Below are 16,731 nucleotides of genomic sequence, written 5' to 3'. Positions count from 1 at the left end.
TGAAGCGAAACAGTATTAGTATAGCAGCATCAGCTCGGTGGCGAGCAAACACCCGTAATGTGCATCTTTGGTATGCGTATACATATTATATATATATATAGGAGCAACAGAAGAAACTCTTACTCTCATTCCCCACGTATATAATATACTTACGTATAGTTGGACATTTGGCAAGCGCTCGCGTCATATATACTCGCGGGAGTAAGGTGTACAGGAGAAGAGCTTCGGGGACTCTTCTTGCTGGAAAATACAGTTGCAGTATATACGTGTAATACACGTGCACCCAGAATCAACAAACTCACACTGGGAGAGAGGAGAGGACGTCGGGGCGATATCGATCGTGCATGCACCACGCGGGAACCCTTTTGTTGTTCCTTGGGGTTGAGGGGGGAGGGGGGTGGTTCTGCCGTGTTGTCGGGAGCGAGATAGAGCGGGAGGAGTTAGGGTAGAAACTTGCTTAATTGTCGCGATATTGTGCGGATTATGCGGGAGCGTGTGTCGCCTACGTCTATATATATATATATATATATACATATACATATACATATGTATGGACTCTCTGCCGCCACCACAACCACCACCACCACCACTGTGGAGGCGCTTGACTCCGAGCGGGAGAGGAGATGAGCTTGCAGCGAACTTCTCGTCTCTTCTCTGCTGATGCGGTGTGGTGTTGTTGTTCTCAAGATTGATGCAGGGACTCGATGCGCCCATTGTATACCTTTTGTCTTGCTCAAACCCCCCCTCCTTCCTTCGCTTCTTTTTCGACGTATGAGTTATTGTGTCACGTGCTTATCTTTGATTCTCCGAGGGGCTCATTGTTGCTCGCACATGGGCGACGCGTTTAGGACTCGAGCTTGCGATCAAGTGCGCGTTTTAGCGCAAGTATAGTGTAAACACCGATTAATTACCCTTTGGGCCGAAGAGTTGACAAGGGCGACTGCGGGGTGGGCCGATGCGAATTCGAGAGGCGAGGAGATTACTCGACACGCGCTCGTCGTGGTGGAGAAGCAGCTCGTTTTAGTTTCGGGTTGACGAGAGTGGCTTAAATGAAAATCGGATTTTCCGGCGCCCGCCGCTCTTGGCGGCTCGACGAAAATGTTTGCAAAACTAAACGGGTCGACGGCTCGTGGAACTGTGTATATGGTTGGGAGCTTCATCAGCTTTGTTGTTTTTATTGCATAGTTTGTTAACAAATGATAACGTTGGAGAGGAAACTTTTGGGAAATTAAAGTTTTGACGATACAATATAATTTTCATTTCTTGCTAGATTATCACATAAAAGCGACAAGGTTGACGATTGTTAACATCTCTCAAAGTATCACAGCGATCAACGTGAGTGTATTTACGACACTCCGTGTCGTTATAATCCATATAAATACGCTCGTGTTTGGTTTTTTTTCAAGTAAACAAGTTTTCGTTGCGGATAAAATTTCCATACAGCGAGATAATTTCGTGTTTACCGATAAAATTAATGCACACGTAAAAGGAGTAAGCATCTGTAAGTCGGTATAAGATACGCGCTAAGTGGAAATAATCAGAATAATTATTGTATGTCCCGCGCGCACGAGACGGTGCTTTGGGATGTTTAACGCAGAAATTAATTTTCCACAAACAAGCGTACATTTCTATCATATGTTTATGTATATTATATCAATTACCACCGCGTGCTCGACATAATACCTATACACTCTCTTTCTCGTAAACAAGTTTCCCACTGGCGACAAAAGGGGCGGTTTACGAGTTGGGGTAACGCGTGTCGTCGATTTACGGCTCTTCGTTTTTTCCCCTCCCTTCCAACGCAGACAAGCCGCTATATGTTTATGCTTTATGAGTGCTTAAATTTTTTTCCAAAATTTAGTTTTAATTAGGTGTGATAACCCGAATAGCGATTAATTTTTTTTTTTTCTGTAACGCATGTCATTTTCTTGAGAGAAAAAAAAAACAAATAGCCCAGACAATGCCAACTTTTTATTTTATTTCTACAAGATTAGTTGTGGCTGGTTTATCCACAGATGCTAAGACAGTAACTGCACGAATTTTTTTTTTTCTCAGAGCACATATTAGAGCCCAAGTAAAAGGTATCGAGAGAGAGAAAACGGAAGGAATACACGTATGAAATGGGATAATAAGAAGGAGGAGGATTACGCCCCTGTTCCCCTCGCGGTAGCGCGCAGTAATCACGCCAAGCATGCAAGTGAAGGAGTCGAGACCCGTTAGTGCCGGTGTGTGGTATCTACTTCCACTGTATCTATACGTATATATATATATATATATATATATATATATATATATATATATATATATATATGTGTGTGTGTGTGTGTGTGTGTGTGTGTGTGTGTGTGTGTGTGTGTACCTGCAAAGAGAGAGAGAGAGGGGATCTAGAGTCCCTATCTCCTTCCTCTTCTTCTTCTTGGCGAAACTTATACTGCAATAGTCAACCATCAGCCTGTTGTATACATGTACACACTTGGGCCACGATGCAACGCTCGCGTAATGGGCCTCGAAAGCAAAGGAGGAGCAGAGCGTCCTTTATACCTATAGTTGCACTTTCTAGTGCACACACCACTGTAACTTTGTATCTGTACTAAGCACGCGTAAGGTAAAAGCACCAGTACGTGAACACTTTTTCCAGAAAGTCTTTGTTTTCTCATTTTTATTGAATTTCTGATTTGCATAACAACAAAACAGTCATTGCGCCAGTAAGTTTATATTTTTTCCTTTAAAAAAAAAACAAAAAATTTTTTCTAGGTCATGTGTACAATTAATAAATTAACTTTAAAGTTTTTTTACCAATGACCCAGTAGATGAACAGCGTGTTCAGGTATTGGTACCCATACGTATTTTTGACCGAGTACTTGAACATCCCATGTTAATTAAATGGGAGAGAGGTTATGTTAGCTGCCTTTTACTGATTTCTATTTTTATTATGTATTGCAAATAACCAAATCGAAAAATTTCTTTCTAATTTCGTTGGTGACATATTATGAAAACTATAACGACTGGCTTGACATACTATTATTATTGATTAACAGTGATTTCAATCATTTTTATGTGTTCGAGTACTGGGTATAGGTAAAACCTAATGGTACCAGTACCTGAACAGTCTCTCAAGCCACCTCATACAAGTTGCACAAATAAATAATTTTTTTCTCGTTGAGTATAAAGACTTACTGAAATATAAATTTTGTTTTATCTAAAGAACGATCAAAGGATATCAGAAACATTTTTTTTTTTTATCCACTTAAATTGAAAATAGTTTATTCAAGCTGTTCAATCTACTGGTGCAATTTTAGGAAGTGTTCACGTACTGGTGCTTTTACCTTACAGCTATACGCGGACGAGTGCGTCGCCCTTTTCTCTCCCTTTTTTTTTTTTTTTTTTTCTTCTTCCTCTTACCTACCTCTGTTTCTTCTTTATAGAAAGATTTCCTCAGTTCTGCTATCCACTTTCGTACAGGTACTCCTACACACACCACACCGGCTGTAGTTTGGTGTCGTCCGTAGTCTGTCGTTGGTGGAAAAAAAAAAAAAAAAAATAGATGTATGCATGTAAGCGCGTAAACTTTCGCTTTGGGATTTTGCGTGTGCCGTCGAGATTAATTTCGTTCAACTTGGCGTCTTCCTTCCCCCACCCCCCCCTTATCTCTCTTAGTCCTTGTTTCTCGGCAGACTCTGCCGACAAGCGGGGATGAATGGATTTTTCATCGGCACGTACACACGTACGTTCGTACGCACTCAACAAAACAATTCAACGATCAATAAATAAAAAAAAAAAGGATACTTCTTTCTCATTTCCCAAGATCCGTGTAAAATTATCGATACATATATACTTGATTACGGCGAAGCAGCGCGCGCGGCGGCAACGGAGTGAGCTCGATCGCCGAGTCGCGGAGTCCCGCGGTGGCGGCAGCGAATAATGCACTTGGTGACGAAATTCGGGTTCATCGAACTCGCGCCTGCCACCGCGGCTCTATCTTTTTCTCGGGCGCTCGGAACAAACAACCTTTCCCGACGCGATCTTTAAAAATAAATCAAAACGCTCCTCGTCAATTCCACACGCGATTGAATTCAGGGTGCCGTTGCGGTCGCGAAGTACGCAGTATTTTTGTATTTTTGCGACGCTTCGAGCGCCACATCTGTTTATTGTCCATCCGATGCCGCGAGCTGTGTGTTTGTTGGTCGCGATCGGGTGTTAAAAAATCTACGCTCGGAGTGATTATTTACTCTTTGGGTTTTTTTACTGCAACGCTCGGGGAAGAAAAATTACGAGCGCGATATTTCCGGCAGAGTGCAGTCGAGTAAATAAAAAGCCATGAAAAAAAAAGAAAAAAAAAAAAAAAAAAAAGGTAGGGAAGAGAATCAAACGTTCCTTCTCGTATAAAGAGGAAAAAAGAAATTTTAATTTCCCTAATGGCATTTGGCGCTGCGCAACATAAATCTTCTCTCCTCCGGAGTTCTTTGCCTCTATCTTTTTTTTTTCCTCTTCTCGGGACGCGCGTGCTCTCCCTCCTGTCTCCTTTTTTTTCCTTCCTTCTTTTTTACAACTCCACGGCGCATTTATATACATCTCGAGCTCGAATGGCTCGATTTCTCGGCGCGACTCTCTTTGTTTTGACACTTTTTGCGGCGATGAACTCTTGTCGTCGTCGTCCGATTTTTTTTTTTTTTTTTAATTTTTCGTCGTCCATTCACCGACACAATGGACGGGAGGGAATAAGCCGCAACAAAGGATATCCGCAATATTCCGTTCACCTACACCATCGGCTGCCATGCTCTCGAGCTTTTCCTAAAACGCGGTCTCCGTTTTGTCTATTTTTTTTCTTTTTTCTTTTCTTCCGCTGTTTGTGCTCCAAGTTGGCCATTCGGAGGAAAATGGGCTTGGGACAACTGTAATAAAAAAAAAAAAAAAAAATCAACGGGTGATGAAGATTGTTTCGTGACATTTTTTTTGTTCATCGTCGAAGGAGAAGGATCGCTTTGCTTTCGCAATTGCAGCTCTATCGCGATTTTACACGCGTGAAAAGCTCAAAAGTCATCCGTTTGCCACCGAGAGCGTTAATTACCCGCTTTTGTTTTGCTCCTCGGTGTATTTATTCTCTCGTGGCTATTGTTATTTTTGCCAAGCGCAAACGAGCTCGCATCAAGGTCCCAGAGGCCACCTCATCTCGTTTTTCCTCTCCGAAAAATTAAAATTTAATAATGGATCGGGCAAGGTTGCTGGGATAAAAATAAAGGCGCGCGCTCTGTGCACTATACATGCATACAAATGTATATGTAACAGTTCCCAGTGGCGCGTAGGCGACATGCTTCGATTGCCCCGCTCTGCTCGGGCATTTGACTCGCGCATATATATAGCTGAGAAAGAAGAGAAAGTGATTTTTTTTCTCTTTTTGTTTTTCTTTCTTTTTTTTTTTTTTTTTTTTTTCTTTTTTTGTTGTGAAAAAAAAAGAGAACTAGATAATGTTCTCTTTTTCGCTTTCTCTCGAGTATGCGAAAGTAGCCGGCTTATAAAATTAGTCCAACAGCTTGGCTCGTTTTAGCCATCATTGTTTCCTTTCTCTCAATGGATTGTTTTTTTTTTCTTCCATTTCTCAGGTCCAAAGACCATTTTCATTCGATTCAACAATTCTACAACTACCAAGCTTTTTAGCCCACATACCGATTTTTCCAATTCTCATTTGCTCGATCAGCTTTCGCGTAATTTCATATATACGTACCCATCCATGTATTAGAAGCTAAGTGAATTCTGCACTATACCGTCTGTCCGTTTGAGCGAACGATAGAGAGAGAGAGAGAGAGAGAGAGACGCACGCGCGTACAGGACATTTTCTGCATTGCTCCGCTCGCTATCTCTGCTTCATTTATTTCGCGAGAAAAATATTTTCGACGTGACTAACGATCGCGCGCCAGATAGCGTGCTCATATACGTTTATACCTACACACGCATACATATAAATCCCAAGTCGGAAACAAAGTTGCGCTCGTAGTTGGAAAATAAAATCAAAAAACCATACTGCATTAGCTTATACACATACATATATATATATATATATATATATATATATATATATATATATATATATATATATATATATATATATTGTATACCAGTGCGATCGGTATTGCTGATAATTTACAGTTACGGGCCGATAGATTCCCTTCCCCCGGTCCGTCCCGAGAGTACACGGCTAGCAATTATTAATTAAACGTAATTTATCCGTCGAGCTAAACACCCGTGTAATTTACACCCTCATGGAGTTATCAAGGCAAACAGTCGGGTAATAAATGACGTTGGATTAGAGACTCGGCCTATTAGATCTCTATCGAGCACCGCCAGCGACCACAACTGCGGTTGGATTTATTCGCCGCCGCTGTTGAGTCTCGAGCCGAAATTAATGTCGCCCAAAAACCAACAGAACCGATAATGCACTTGTTCACCAGCTCGTACAGCTCGACTCGTAAATCATTTTTCCGCGTTTTGCATATTTTGAAAAAATCACTCCCTACGCCCAAGCTCCCTCTAAATGACAATGTACGTGCACGCGAAGATATAAGGTTCCGCGAAGCAGCTGCTACGGAGCACTTGAACCAGTTCTCTCTGGCATAACCGATTGCGCAACTCTTGCCGATTGCATATACACGTCTCTATATCTCTCCCTCCTCGCCTTCAATGTTTTATCGAAATTTCTAATCAGCCGAAGTGCGCGTTTGCCACTACATGTACACGTGGGACTGATCGACGCGTAAGAAGTATATTTATATCGATCGTTGCAGCTCACGCGTATCAATACGTAAGGCTGCGGGGTGTGCCGTACGAGAGTTTAAACAGTTGGGTAAATTCACGTACCGAAGATTCAGACGTGTGTACGTGTAATATGCATACGCGCGTCTGGCAACTGTTACCGGGAAAATTGGATGAGTGGCGTTTCTCGCGAACGGCTTTTCCGCGCTGTACTCGTTGTGTACTTGATTTCTTCGTGTCCGCTCTTCCTCCACCTCCTCGGCTTTGTTCTCGATTTTACATCGTACGAGACGTCACGTTTGAGATGAAAAAAAAAAAAAAAAATGAAAATAAGTTGCGGTGCTCCCGATTCCTCTATCGTACAATTGGGATACATATATGCGAATTTAATTGGTTGCGTGATTCAATAAAAGTGGACTGTCAATAATTGGAAGCCCAAAAAGCTTATGCGTGTATCCCCTATTCCATCGATGGGTGTTCCGTTGCATGTGTGTATTAAATTTATACGCGTGTGCGGTCGTGCAACTGTGCGTGATCCCTCCATCCGTCCTGTCACGCCTCGAGTGTACCCCTTCTGATTTTCGTACGCCGAGGTGTCGATTTTGCCCACACTCGTGTCGTTGACCCGCGTGTATATATAGTGTATTTTTTTCACATACATAGGCATACGACCGTGTCACTAACGTAATGGATGGCGAGATTTTCGGTGCGAGCCAGCTGTAACCTTCCTTCTTTCATGACGTTGTGCAAAAAATGAATGAAAACAAAAAAAAAGCGCATCCGAGTTATCCGAGAAAGGGGATGAGCTGTCGGGCTTTTGTTCGAAAACTTTTTTGCAAACGACAACTACTTCTTCTTCTTCTTTCTAGGCTCCGCGGCTTGATTATTGTGGCAAGTTTTTTGTGGAGCCAAAGCTCAGTCGCGCAAACTACACTCGGAATCCCGGGGAAAAAAAGAGTGGCTCGTTGTTTTGTCAGGACTTTTTTTTTGTTTTTTTTTTTGTTTTTTCCATATTCAACGCAATGGATTACAGCGACGAGTCCAAAATTGATATTGAAGCGACATAATACAATTGTTTGGTTAACGTGCAAGTTCAATAAATGAATTGTGAATCGTGATAACATTTGTGGGAAGTCACATTTGGATGGCCCTTAAAAGTGCATCCTCCGATCGGTAGCGAAGCAAACTTGAATGTAACATAATTGTGGGTGACTGTGGTGAACTTTGCGCTTATTATCATCAGCAAATGTAATCTAATCGTGTATTGTACACTGTATATATTTGTGCATCTTCATTGGTAAATATCAATGATAGTTTGTCGAAATTGTATGTGTATGTTTATATAAAAAAATATACATCACATTGCATCTACACGTGATTTTAGGTTCCGTATCATAATACTGGCAAAACACCGCGCGTCACGTGTTACGCATCACGTTGCAATTTTTCTTTTTTTCCAAACTATGTGTTGAGCGAATTTGCGCTTTAGTGCAGAGTCCAATTAAAACAACAGATAACTACGTCAAACTAACGGGTTGCACTATGTTTTTTTGTTTCAGGAAATGGGCATGCCACCGACACCGTTGACCGCCATCGCCCAGACGCCCCGAAAAGAGTTTCCCGAGCCGAAGTTCAGCTTCAATCAAGTTTACACCAAGGTACGGTATAATACGGATATATGTATATACATGTACATACTTGCTCTTTCGCTCGCGCGCGGCGACGCAAAGTGCTCCCATTTGCATTTCATGAAAATGCTCCGAGACGCATTGAATAATTTATCAACTCCAGGCTCGTGGAGCCTTTCTTTGCTTCTTCCTTTTTTTTTTTTTCTTCCTTATTCTTCGCGAGATGAGTTTGCTCGCGGTTGTTTTTTATTTTCCTTCATTGCCGATCTTGACCTTGTTCATTGTTAAAATATAGAGAGAAATGCAATATGTTTGCGTAGAAATGCACCGATCAAAGAAGCCAAAGCATAATGATTCTAGACTCGATTATATTTTTTACAGCTGGATCAAGCACCGTCCCAGGATATCACGAAGCCTCGTAAGTAGTCCACGAACTCTTCTATCCACATCATTTAAACAGCGTAAAAAGTCTCTCACCTGCCATTCATATCACCAATGAGTTGAAAACAAACAAAAAATCAATGCAAATTTGAAACGCTTTATTTCCCTGCTATATACGTCAGATCATACACGATGTAGAGAATCAGTCTTACCAGCACAGAGATGAAAAGGTGGGAAAAAAAGAGCGAAAATTCAATTCAGAGCCCACTGGGAGGGAGGAAAGAGTCGACGGACGCGAAAAATCATATCGAGAAACACAACGTATATAACCGTGTATAAAGTCAACAGAGAGACACGTATTCCCTCGCGTCACTCGACGCATCCGACAACCCCACACCCTCCGATTATTTCGCGAGCGAGAGAAACTTCCCCTGTACCACATAACGCGGATCGGCTGGATCTTCTTTCCTCCTCTGTATATATGTATGCATAAAATTGATTTGTTTCTCCTCGATGGGCAAACGCGAGTCGCCGAACGACCCAGGCGGTGCCTAAATACACGTGATCACAGGTGTTTTCCCGTGTTAGTGCAGCAGACGGATACGTATGTATATGACAAACCGGGTCATTGGGTCATCCGCGAGGCAAAGCGCGTTATACGACGGTATACATATGAGCTTCGAGCAGAAGCAATCTCTCTAAATATTTTAGAACGGCGTTTCACTGCTGTGTATACAGGCACTCATAATGGAGGGGAGACGAGGGAGGAAGAGAGCTCCTTTGTGCTCCCGTTGCGAGATTTTACCGAGGCATTTTTAATGATCAAAGAGGGAGAGCCAACGAGCCACGATGAAAATTTGATCGCCGCTAACTCGGGCCTTTTTTTTTCCTTCCCTCTCTCGATTGATTCGTTACGTGAAAGGCGCGTGTGAAGATTTAACAATAAACCCCCCCTCCCCTGATGTTTTCGCGTAAGATGTGCAGCAGCCAATTTCCGGGTACAGCGGATCGATCCATCATTAGTGGATGGAAGAACGTCCCACGCGACGATGATGCACCGGCCGGCCGGTTGTGATCTCGAGAAACAATGTGGTAGATGAGGAGGGATCGAAACGTATGAGGGGCAGAGCAAAAGTGTGTACAAGTTTGTAGACGCCGTGAGGGAGAGAAAAGGAGTGAATACCCAAAGCTGGAGCCTCCACGAAAGAGGGTGAGAAAAATGCTGGGCGAAGAGGGGGGGGGAGACCAGAAACTCGTTGCTAGAGAGTTAAAAGAGGAAGAGAGTTTCTTCCACTCGTTTTTCCACCCTCTTAACGGTGCGCGGAATGCGCCATCAAAGACCCGGGGAGAGAAGATCCCTTCTATGTACTCAATGTGTGCGCGCAAAGTCGATGGGGGAAAAAAGGAGGAGGAAAGATATATTCCGTTCCGATTCTTTTCCTCCAGGATTTGTGCGATGTTTATATTCCCTCGTCTGCTCTTTGTTCAGCGTGACGCGATGCGCGCGCGTCTTTTCCTAGCCGAGGTCGCGGAAGCGCATTTTCTTTGTTTTACGGTGCACAGGCCTTCGGCTCTACTCGCCTGGCACTTCTATCCTTTGCAATGCAAACCTGTGACTTGTTCAAAGTGCCGTCAGAGTGTGGGGATTAGATGCTTTTGACGATTTGCCGATTTTGTGCCGATTTGCGAGAAAACGAAAAAAAATTTAAAAAAATACAATAGGAGAGCACGCACCGGTAGTTTATAATCCTCCAACCCAGCTCCAATTTCCTCAAGAGAGAGGAGAGAGAGTCTGGGTCATCGTCGGTGCTCTACCCACCAATCTGCCTATCCGCCCGTCCAATCTATCCTCCCTGCCCTTCTCACCCCACGGCGGTCTAGCCTTCACATATTCACACCTTGTGTAATGTCGTGTGGGTACTTGGCACACACACACGCGCGCGCGCGCGAGTTACTTCATTTTCTGTGTGACCTACTTTTATCAGACATCACCGACGCCACGGCATTATACTTGTCTCTATACGTGTATAAAGACGCGCGGAGGGGGGGGGAGGCGTGTGAAAAATGGATGATTTTCCTCCCGAGAGGTTGCCTCGACCGCCCAGCTCCTTAGTGACTCCCCCTTCGCAAATAGAATAGCTGCGGCAAACGCGTATAGGTGATGCTTTGCCCGTTGTATCCCCGCGGGGTAAAGAAAGAAGGAAAAAAAAAAAAAAAAAAAAACAGTTTGCTGTAGCTTTGATCGACCTACGTTACGTATTTCTCTGGGAAACTCTTGCGGAACCATTTTTCCCGCTCCCGAGTAATTTTTAGCAAAAGCACGGGATATACAGCTCGAGTCGAGTGGCAGGTTGGTTGCATTTTTCAAGACCCTGGTTTCCCCATGAATCGTGCCCGATTTCCCTCCACTTTTTCTTATCTCCCCGCGCTTTTTTATTTTTTTTTTATTTTTTACCATCGTCGATATGCAGCGCTTACGCAATCTCCGTAAAATAATACAGCCGAGCCCCTGGTACTCCCCGTGGCAAAAGTGAAACACGCAAAAGTTATACATATCCAACCCCCGCAGTTCGTCTTGTCGCGGATTAAGTGGATTCAAAAAATAAAATCCAATCTCGCTCGGGTGCCGGTGGTCGTAACATAATTCCCCGATTAAACTCTCCTCCCCCCCGATCTCCACCGAAGTAATAGGTACGGTACACGGATCGCGCGAGGGGGAGGCTTTGTACATCCATACCCTATTTGCATGTGTCCTTTTAGCGAAAAAAAAAAAAAAGAGAGAGAGAGCCACAAAAGCAAATTCCGGTATTCGCGTTTCGTCATCTCACCCTGTACATATGGAGGGAGTAAGAGGAAAGGGGTATGTACACACACACACACATATCGAATAATCCCCGCGGAGAGTCGTTGCTCTACCCGTGATGGTGGAGCTCGAGGCACGCGATAAGCACCTAATAAATAGAGGATAAATCGGTGCTCTCTCTCTCTTCCCCCCCCCCCAACCCTACCTCAGTTTCTTTGTGGTGCGCGCTTGAAATATTATAAAGCCACATACCTACGTGCATATGTTATACCTATATATGTACACCCAAGACCGCGTAACGAATAACCCTTTGCTGTACGCTCTGTTTGCCCCTCCGTGTATAGTAGCAAGACGTAGCTACTGCACTTGCTCCTCTCCTCTTGGTCGTCGCGCATTTCTCGATCATCCGTACACATATAATATGTAAAAATGCACCCCGCAAGTGCTTCCCTCGTTACTTATATAGCTGTACTCTTGTCATTATTATTCTTTTCTTTTGTTCCTCGCGTACACGCTTCCCCCCGGCCTTCCTCCCTTATTTTCTTTTACCGCGTCGATGGAAAAATGCCTCCACCTCGTTCTCAAGCGACTGTACAGTGGAGCATGGCAGAGAGAGTGGAACCTGTTTATTCATCTGTGCGCGTTACTCTAAAGCTCGACTCTATAACTATATATATATGTTACGTGCCAGTGCCAGCATCAACATACACCACTTGCACAAGAAGAGGAGAGGGTCGCGCGGGTGAGTAATGCGCGCCTCGTGCGTGGCTGAAAATTGATTACTCGCATCGGATTTCTCTCTCCCTCTATCTATCGCCGTGTTTTACTGCCCCCGTCCTGTTTCACTCTCGCGTGCGTGCGAGAGCCGAGTTTTTACTTTTGACCTACGAGCTTTTGCCTCGCGCCGCTAAATCGCTCTTTTTCTTTTCTTTTCTTTTCGCTCGCTACGCCGAGAAAATGAGATGTGCCGTGCAAGATGCGTTTTACCCCTTGCTGCAACAGCCTTGAGCTGAAAAACGCGTATTATAAATTCGCTCGCTCCGGACTCGAAGCTTTTTAAACGCAAAAGTGAACGATGTTGATTCTAGAATTTATTGCACGATAATGATTTTTTTTTTTTTTTCTTTTTTTTTTTATGAAAAATTAAATTGAGCTTGATTAAAAAAAGTTCAAAAATACTTTTTTGGTATATTATCATATGCCATATACCTATAGGTACTCACCGGCTCTCTGTAGCTACCTAAAGCTCATAGTCACTGAAACTTGCAGTAACCATCCAGTCTTATTTCTTCCGTTCATTTCCGCTCTACGAATTTTCCGCCAACTATGCATTGGAAAATCTTCTCCTCCTCCCTTGGACACACATTATCAAATTATCGATCTATAGTTGCTAAGGTTGAATTCCAATGAAATTCGTGTGCAGGTGGCTATTTAACGAAGCCGTGTGCCCCCAAAATCACTGCGCAAACAAGAAAAAGAATTCCACTCGCCACCGCGACTCGTTAAACACCCCCGCGCTACTCGTCGCAAAATATTTCCTCCCATTTTAACGAACCTTCCGCCCTCAGTCCCTTCCCCCCCCCCATCCTCTCGTCGCTTTTCCTAATTATTCCGGTGACTATACTCCCCCCTCCACCTCCGCTGTTCGAGCAGTTTTAACTCCTGCCGGCTTTTATTGCCTTTGTCTCTCTTCTCCACCTCCTCCTCTTGAGAGTTAAGAAAACCTCACTCCTCCGCTCCTTCATCCCAGGCTATCTCGACCGTCTGCGTGCCCTCTCCCTCCCCCTCCCCTACTCTTGCTACCTTAAAAATAACAGAGGGGGAGGGATGCGTATATCTTATCTCAATTTCCACGAGCTCTCGCCTCTCGGGCTCGTCACTCTCTTCATATTTTCTTCCTTCTGTGATTCACCGCTTCTTTTTCCCCGCGAGTATAGATGTATACGTGCATACGAGACAAAAGCTCCCAAAAACCCTAAAGACGCACGTATCGGAACAAACTGGATAAATTTTCCTCCGATAGCTGCTTCCGGGAGGATTGATTGTCCTCTTATGGAGAGCTATGAACAACGACACATCAATTGGCTTGGAAACGATTTTTTGTTGACGTGGTGTGATCTAGTGGATGTTCCAGATAATAAACAGGTTTTGGGGTGCTTTTCATATCGATCGATGCATTAAATTAACAACCAGCCGTCCATACCTCTACGCGATGCACACTAGGAAAAGATAGAAGAAAACTGCCGCTATACTCGGGTGGGGGTGGTCTCCCTAAATCTTCCCGATTGCCATTTACCTATCTCCCTGTGTATACATTTATCTCTTTCTCTCGGTCCGATTCGCCTCGATTTTTTCGTAGCTCGCGCTCCATTTTCCACAGAGACGCCGAGTCCCTCCGAAATCTCAAGCCCCTCCAGCGCGTTCGGTTCACCTCCGACTCCCTCGACGACCAATAATCTGTTGGTTCTTTGCTCATCTCTCTTTCTCTCCCGTGACGCGTGTGCCGTCCCCGTCATCCTCTCGTTGCAGAGGCTACAACGGAACGTAAAAAAAAAGGGGGGGTGGTGTCGAGGGGGTGCGAGAGAGAAAGATAAATAAGCCCCGTATACGCATACTCTGGTACATACAAGCCGGAGCAAGAGAGACGGGGGCAAAATGGGCAGGTTACCGTGGCAACCGTCCAGCAGCCAACTGCGCGAGGCGCACATCCCCGCGGCTCTGCCGGTACAACGTCATCCAATCCCCAAGTAGAAGCCAGCCGGCGAGTTGAACTCTCCTGCTCCCTCGCCCAACACCCACCTTATGCCCTCTGCAGCGTATATACCTATACCATCCGTACGCGCGCGCGGTGGCTAGACGTCGACGTCAGCGAGTAACACACATATTTATATGTGTGTGTGGGGGGGGGGGTAACGACGACAACTACGACGCCTCCGTATACGTGCACGTGTTATCTGTACAACGCTGTACCGATATATATATACGTACATATACGTGTAAGGCGTACGAGTGCGACTGTAATATGCAGGGGGTTGGTGGAGTGCGCGTGGGCGGGTATGTGTATATGCGTGGTTTCCGTGGTGCGAGACAACGTCGAAAGTTTTCGTGCCCGTATCAGTCTATTTTGTTTTTTTCTATTATCCATCTTTTGTGTGTGTGTGTGTTTTTTTCCCGCAGATGTGGGGTGGTGTGTATGTATTTTAGTTTTTTTTGCGAATAGCGTATTTGCACACGCGTGGCAAAATACAAACACGGGAGAGCTATTGCTCCATATTGTTTTCTTATTTTTCGTTTTAAAAAGTTTGCCCTTTTTTACAATGGTTTCGGGGGTCCTACGAGATAACATAATTTTTATCGAAAGCAGCCTTTGAAACAATTGGAGAAAACGAAAATTGTCGACATCTTTTGATATACATCTGGCAGCTCTGACAGTGGGTCTATAGTGCGAATGTTTCGATTTGATGATAAATTTAGCGACATCGAAATTGGTTTGCCAAACTAAAATCAAAACGCGTGACAGCTATTGCATCGCGACAAGGCACAGGTATAATATATATACATCTGTGCCGTTCTATTCAAGAAAAAGCTTTGCTCCGTACTTTCATCCGCAAGCAAATAGCCCTCCAAACTCGCGCGTACCGTCATATATACACCCAAAAAAAAAAAAATTTCCATTCTCGAAAAAAGGGGAGGAAGAAAGAAAACGCAAATTGACGAATCGTGTCGTCCTCTCTTTTTTCCTGCTCCTTCGATCTTCCCTGCTTGGGCGTGCATGGAATAAAGACTCAACCGAGTTATTCCCTACCGTCCGGGGCTCTATTTATTTTTCCTCACCCATTTTTGCATACTCGTACGTAAGTACATAAGCGCGCCTTTCAGTCTTCGATTTCATCTTTTGGATTAGAATATGCGGAAGGAGGAGAACACGCGGGAGAGACAAATCGCGTAGCGGAGGGTCACCGTGGAGGGAAACGTTGTCTTTCAGCCATCGCGAGTTTGAATTTTTCATTGTTAATTGTTCCCCCCCGACAGTAATTGTAAATGAATTCACGTCGAAGCCTCCGCGCTTGCTCACTTCGCAAGGAAGAAAAAAGGAGAGAGAGAGAGGGAGGAGAAAATCGCGAGAGGAGACAGGCGGTGGGAGGGAAAATTGCATCGGCGATTAATCGAGCTTCAGCCGTCCGTCTTCAATAACAGCCATCACCGGGTCACCGAGCAGAGTGTGTGTATGTATGGGTATACATATATGCATAAAAGCGAGTCTTGCGTAATAAATCGCTCGAGCGCACACGGCCCCTCGATAAGGAAGCGATTACGTTTTTTCCTCGGAATGAGTCTATATGAATGCATGGAGGGAAAAAAAAAAAAAACAACATAAAGAGGTGTGTATATACACACACAGATATGAGTAAAAGGAGGATCGGGAGATGATTGTCGAGTCGAGCCGACAGGTATGTATCAATGTGTAAGCCGAGTTCTGGTGCATGCGCGAGAAAAAGGAGAGCCGCTACCGCCAAGGACGAAAGTGAGCGGTAAATCTCATCGCGCGGGCTTCGCTTTTTCTGCGGCGTGTGTTGCACGTCGTCACCGTGACGCGATCGATCGGCCTGTCAGCTGTGCATCGAGCATACACAAACGCGATGGGAGTCAAGAGGGTTGAAACATCTTGCGGCGTATAAAGTAAGGTGGTGGTGTTGGGTAATGGCTTGTCGAGACGGACAGTGGACACAAATGAGGTGCTTATGACGCGATTGACACTGATTCACCACGATTCAATCGAGCTTAACACGGCTCGGAGGGAACCCAAGTTTTTTTTCTTCTTTTCTACGAGTCTGTGGGAGTACGTACCACTCCCACCTTGCCCAGCTATTGACCCAGGGCCAAGTTACGCGGCTCCTCGAGATCTCGCTCGTCCGTCATAACAGTTCCTCCCCGCCTGAGCTTATACACGCCCACGCGGCAATCCGACCCACGCGTGCACGCCTACGGGGTCTCCGGAACCCGGAAATGCGGTGGTGCGTGCCCGAGTACGGTACGTGCATGCAAAATCGCGATTCGACCTTGAGAAGACAAAAGGGTGTGGGGAGAAGCGGAGCGGGCCTTTGATGATAAAATCGATGGGCGCGCGGCCACCACCCACCCCTTTAGCGAACCAGTCATTGTCATCGTCGT

General features: G+C 44.7%; 1 protein-coding gene across 4 annotated transcripts in view; it reads left to right on the top strand.

Moving 5' to 3' along the window:
• The window catches only part of lilli (AF4/FMR2 family member lilliputian), a 195,098-nt gene that overhangs the window by 134,935 nt on the left and 43,432 nt on the right, over window positions 1-16,731 (top strand). For all 4 annotated transcript variants that reach the window (XM_014353081.3, XM_014353082.3, XM_014353080.3 and 1 more), the window contains 2 exons: window positions 8,307-8,405; window positions 8,757-8,793. In XM_014353081.3, the coding sequence (XP_014208567.2) occupies window positions 8,307-8,405; window positions 8,757-8,793 (136 nt within the window). The remainder of the gene's footprint in view (window positions 1-8,306; window positions 8,406-8,756; window positions 8,794-16,731) is intronic.

The sequence above is a fragment of the Copidosoma floridanum genome, unplaced genomic scaffold (genome assembly GCF_036245765.1).
Source record: "Copidosoma floridanum isolate Cflo_tuat_1 unplaced genomic scaffold, Cflo_Japanese_pri ptg000006l, whole genome shotgun sequence".
NCBI classification, from domain to species: domain Eukaryota; kingdom Metazoa; phylum Arthropoda; class Insecta; order Hymenoptera; family Encyrtidae; genus Copidosoma; species Copidosoma floridanum.
Note: the sequence above shows the minus strand (reverse complement) of the source record. Positions and strands in the feature narration are given on the sequence as shown.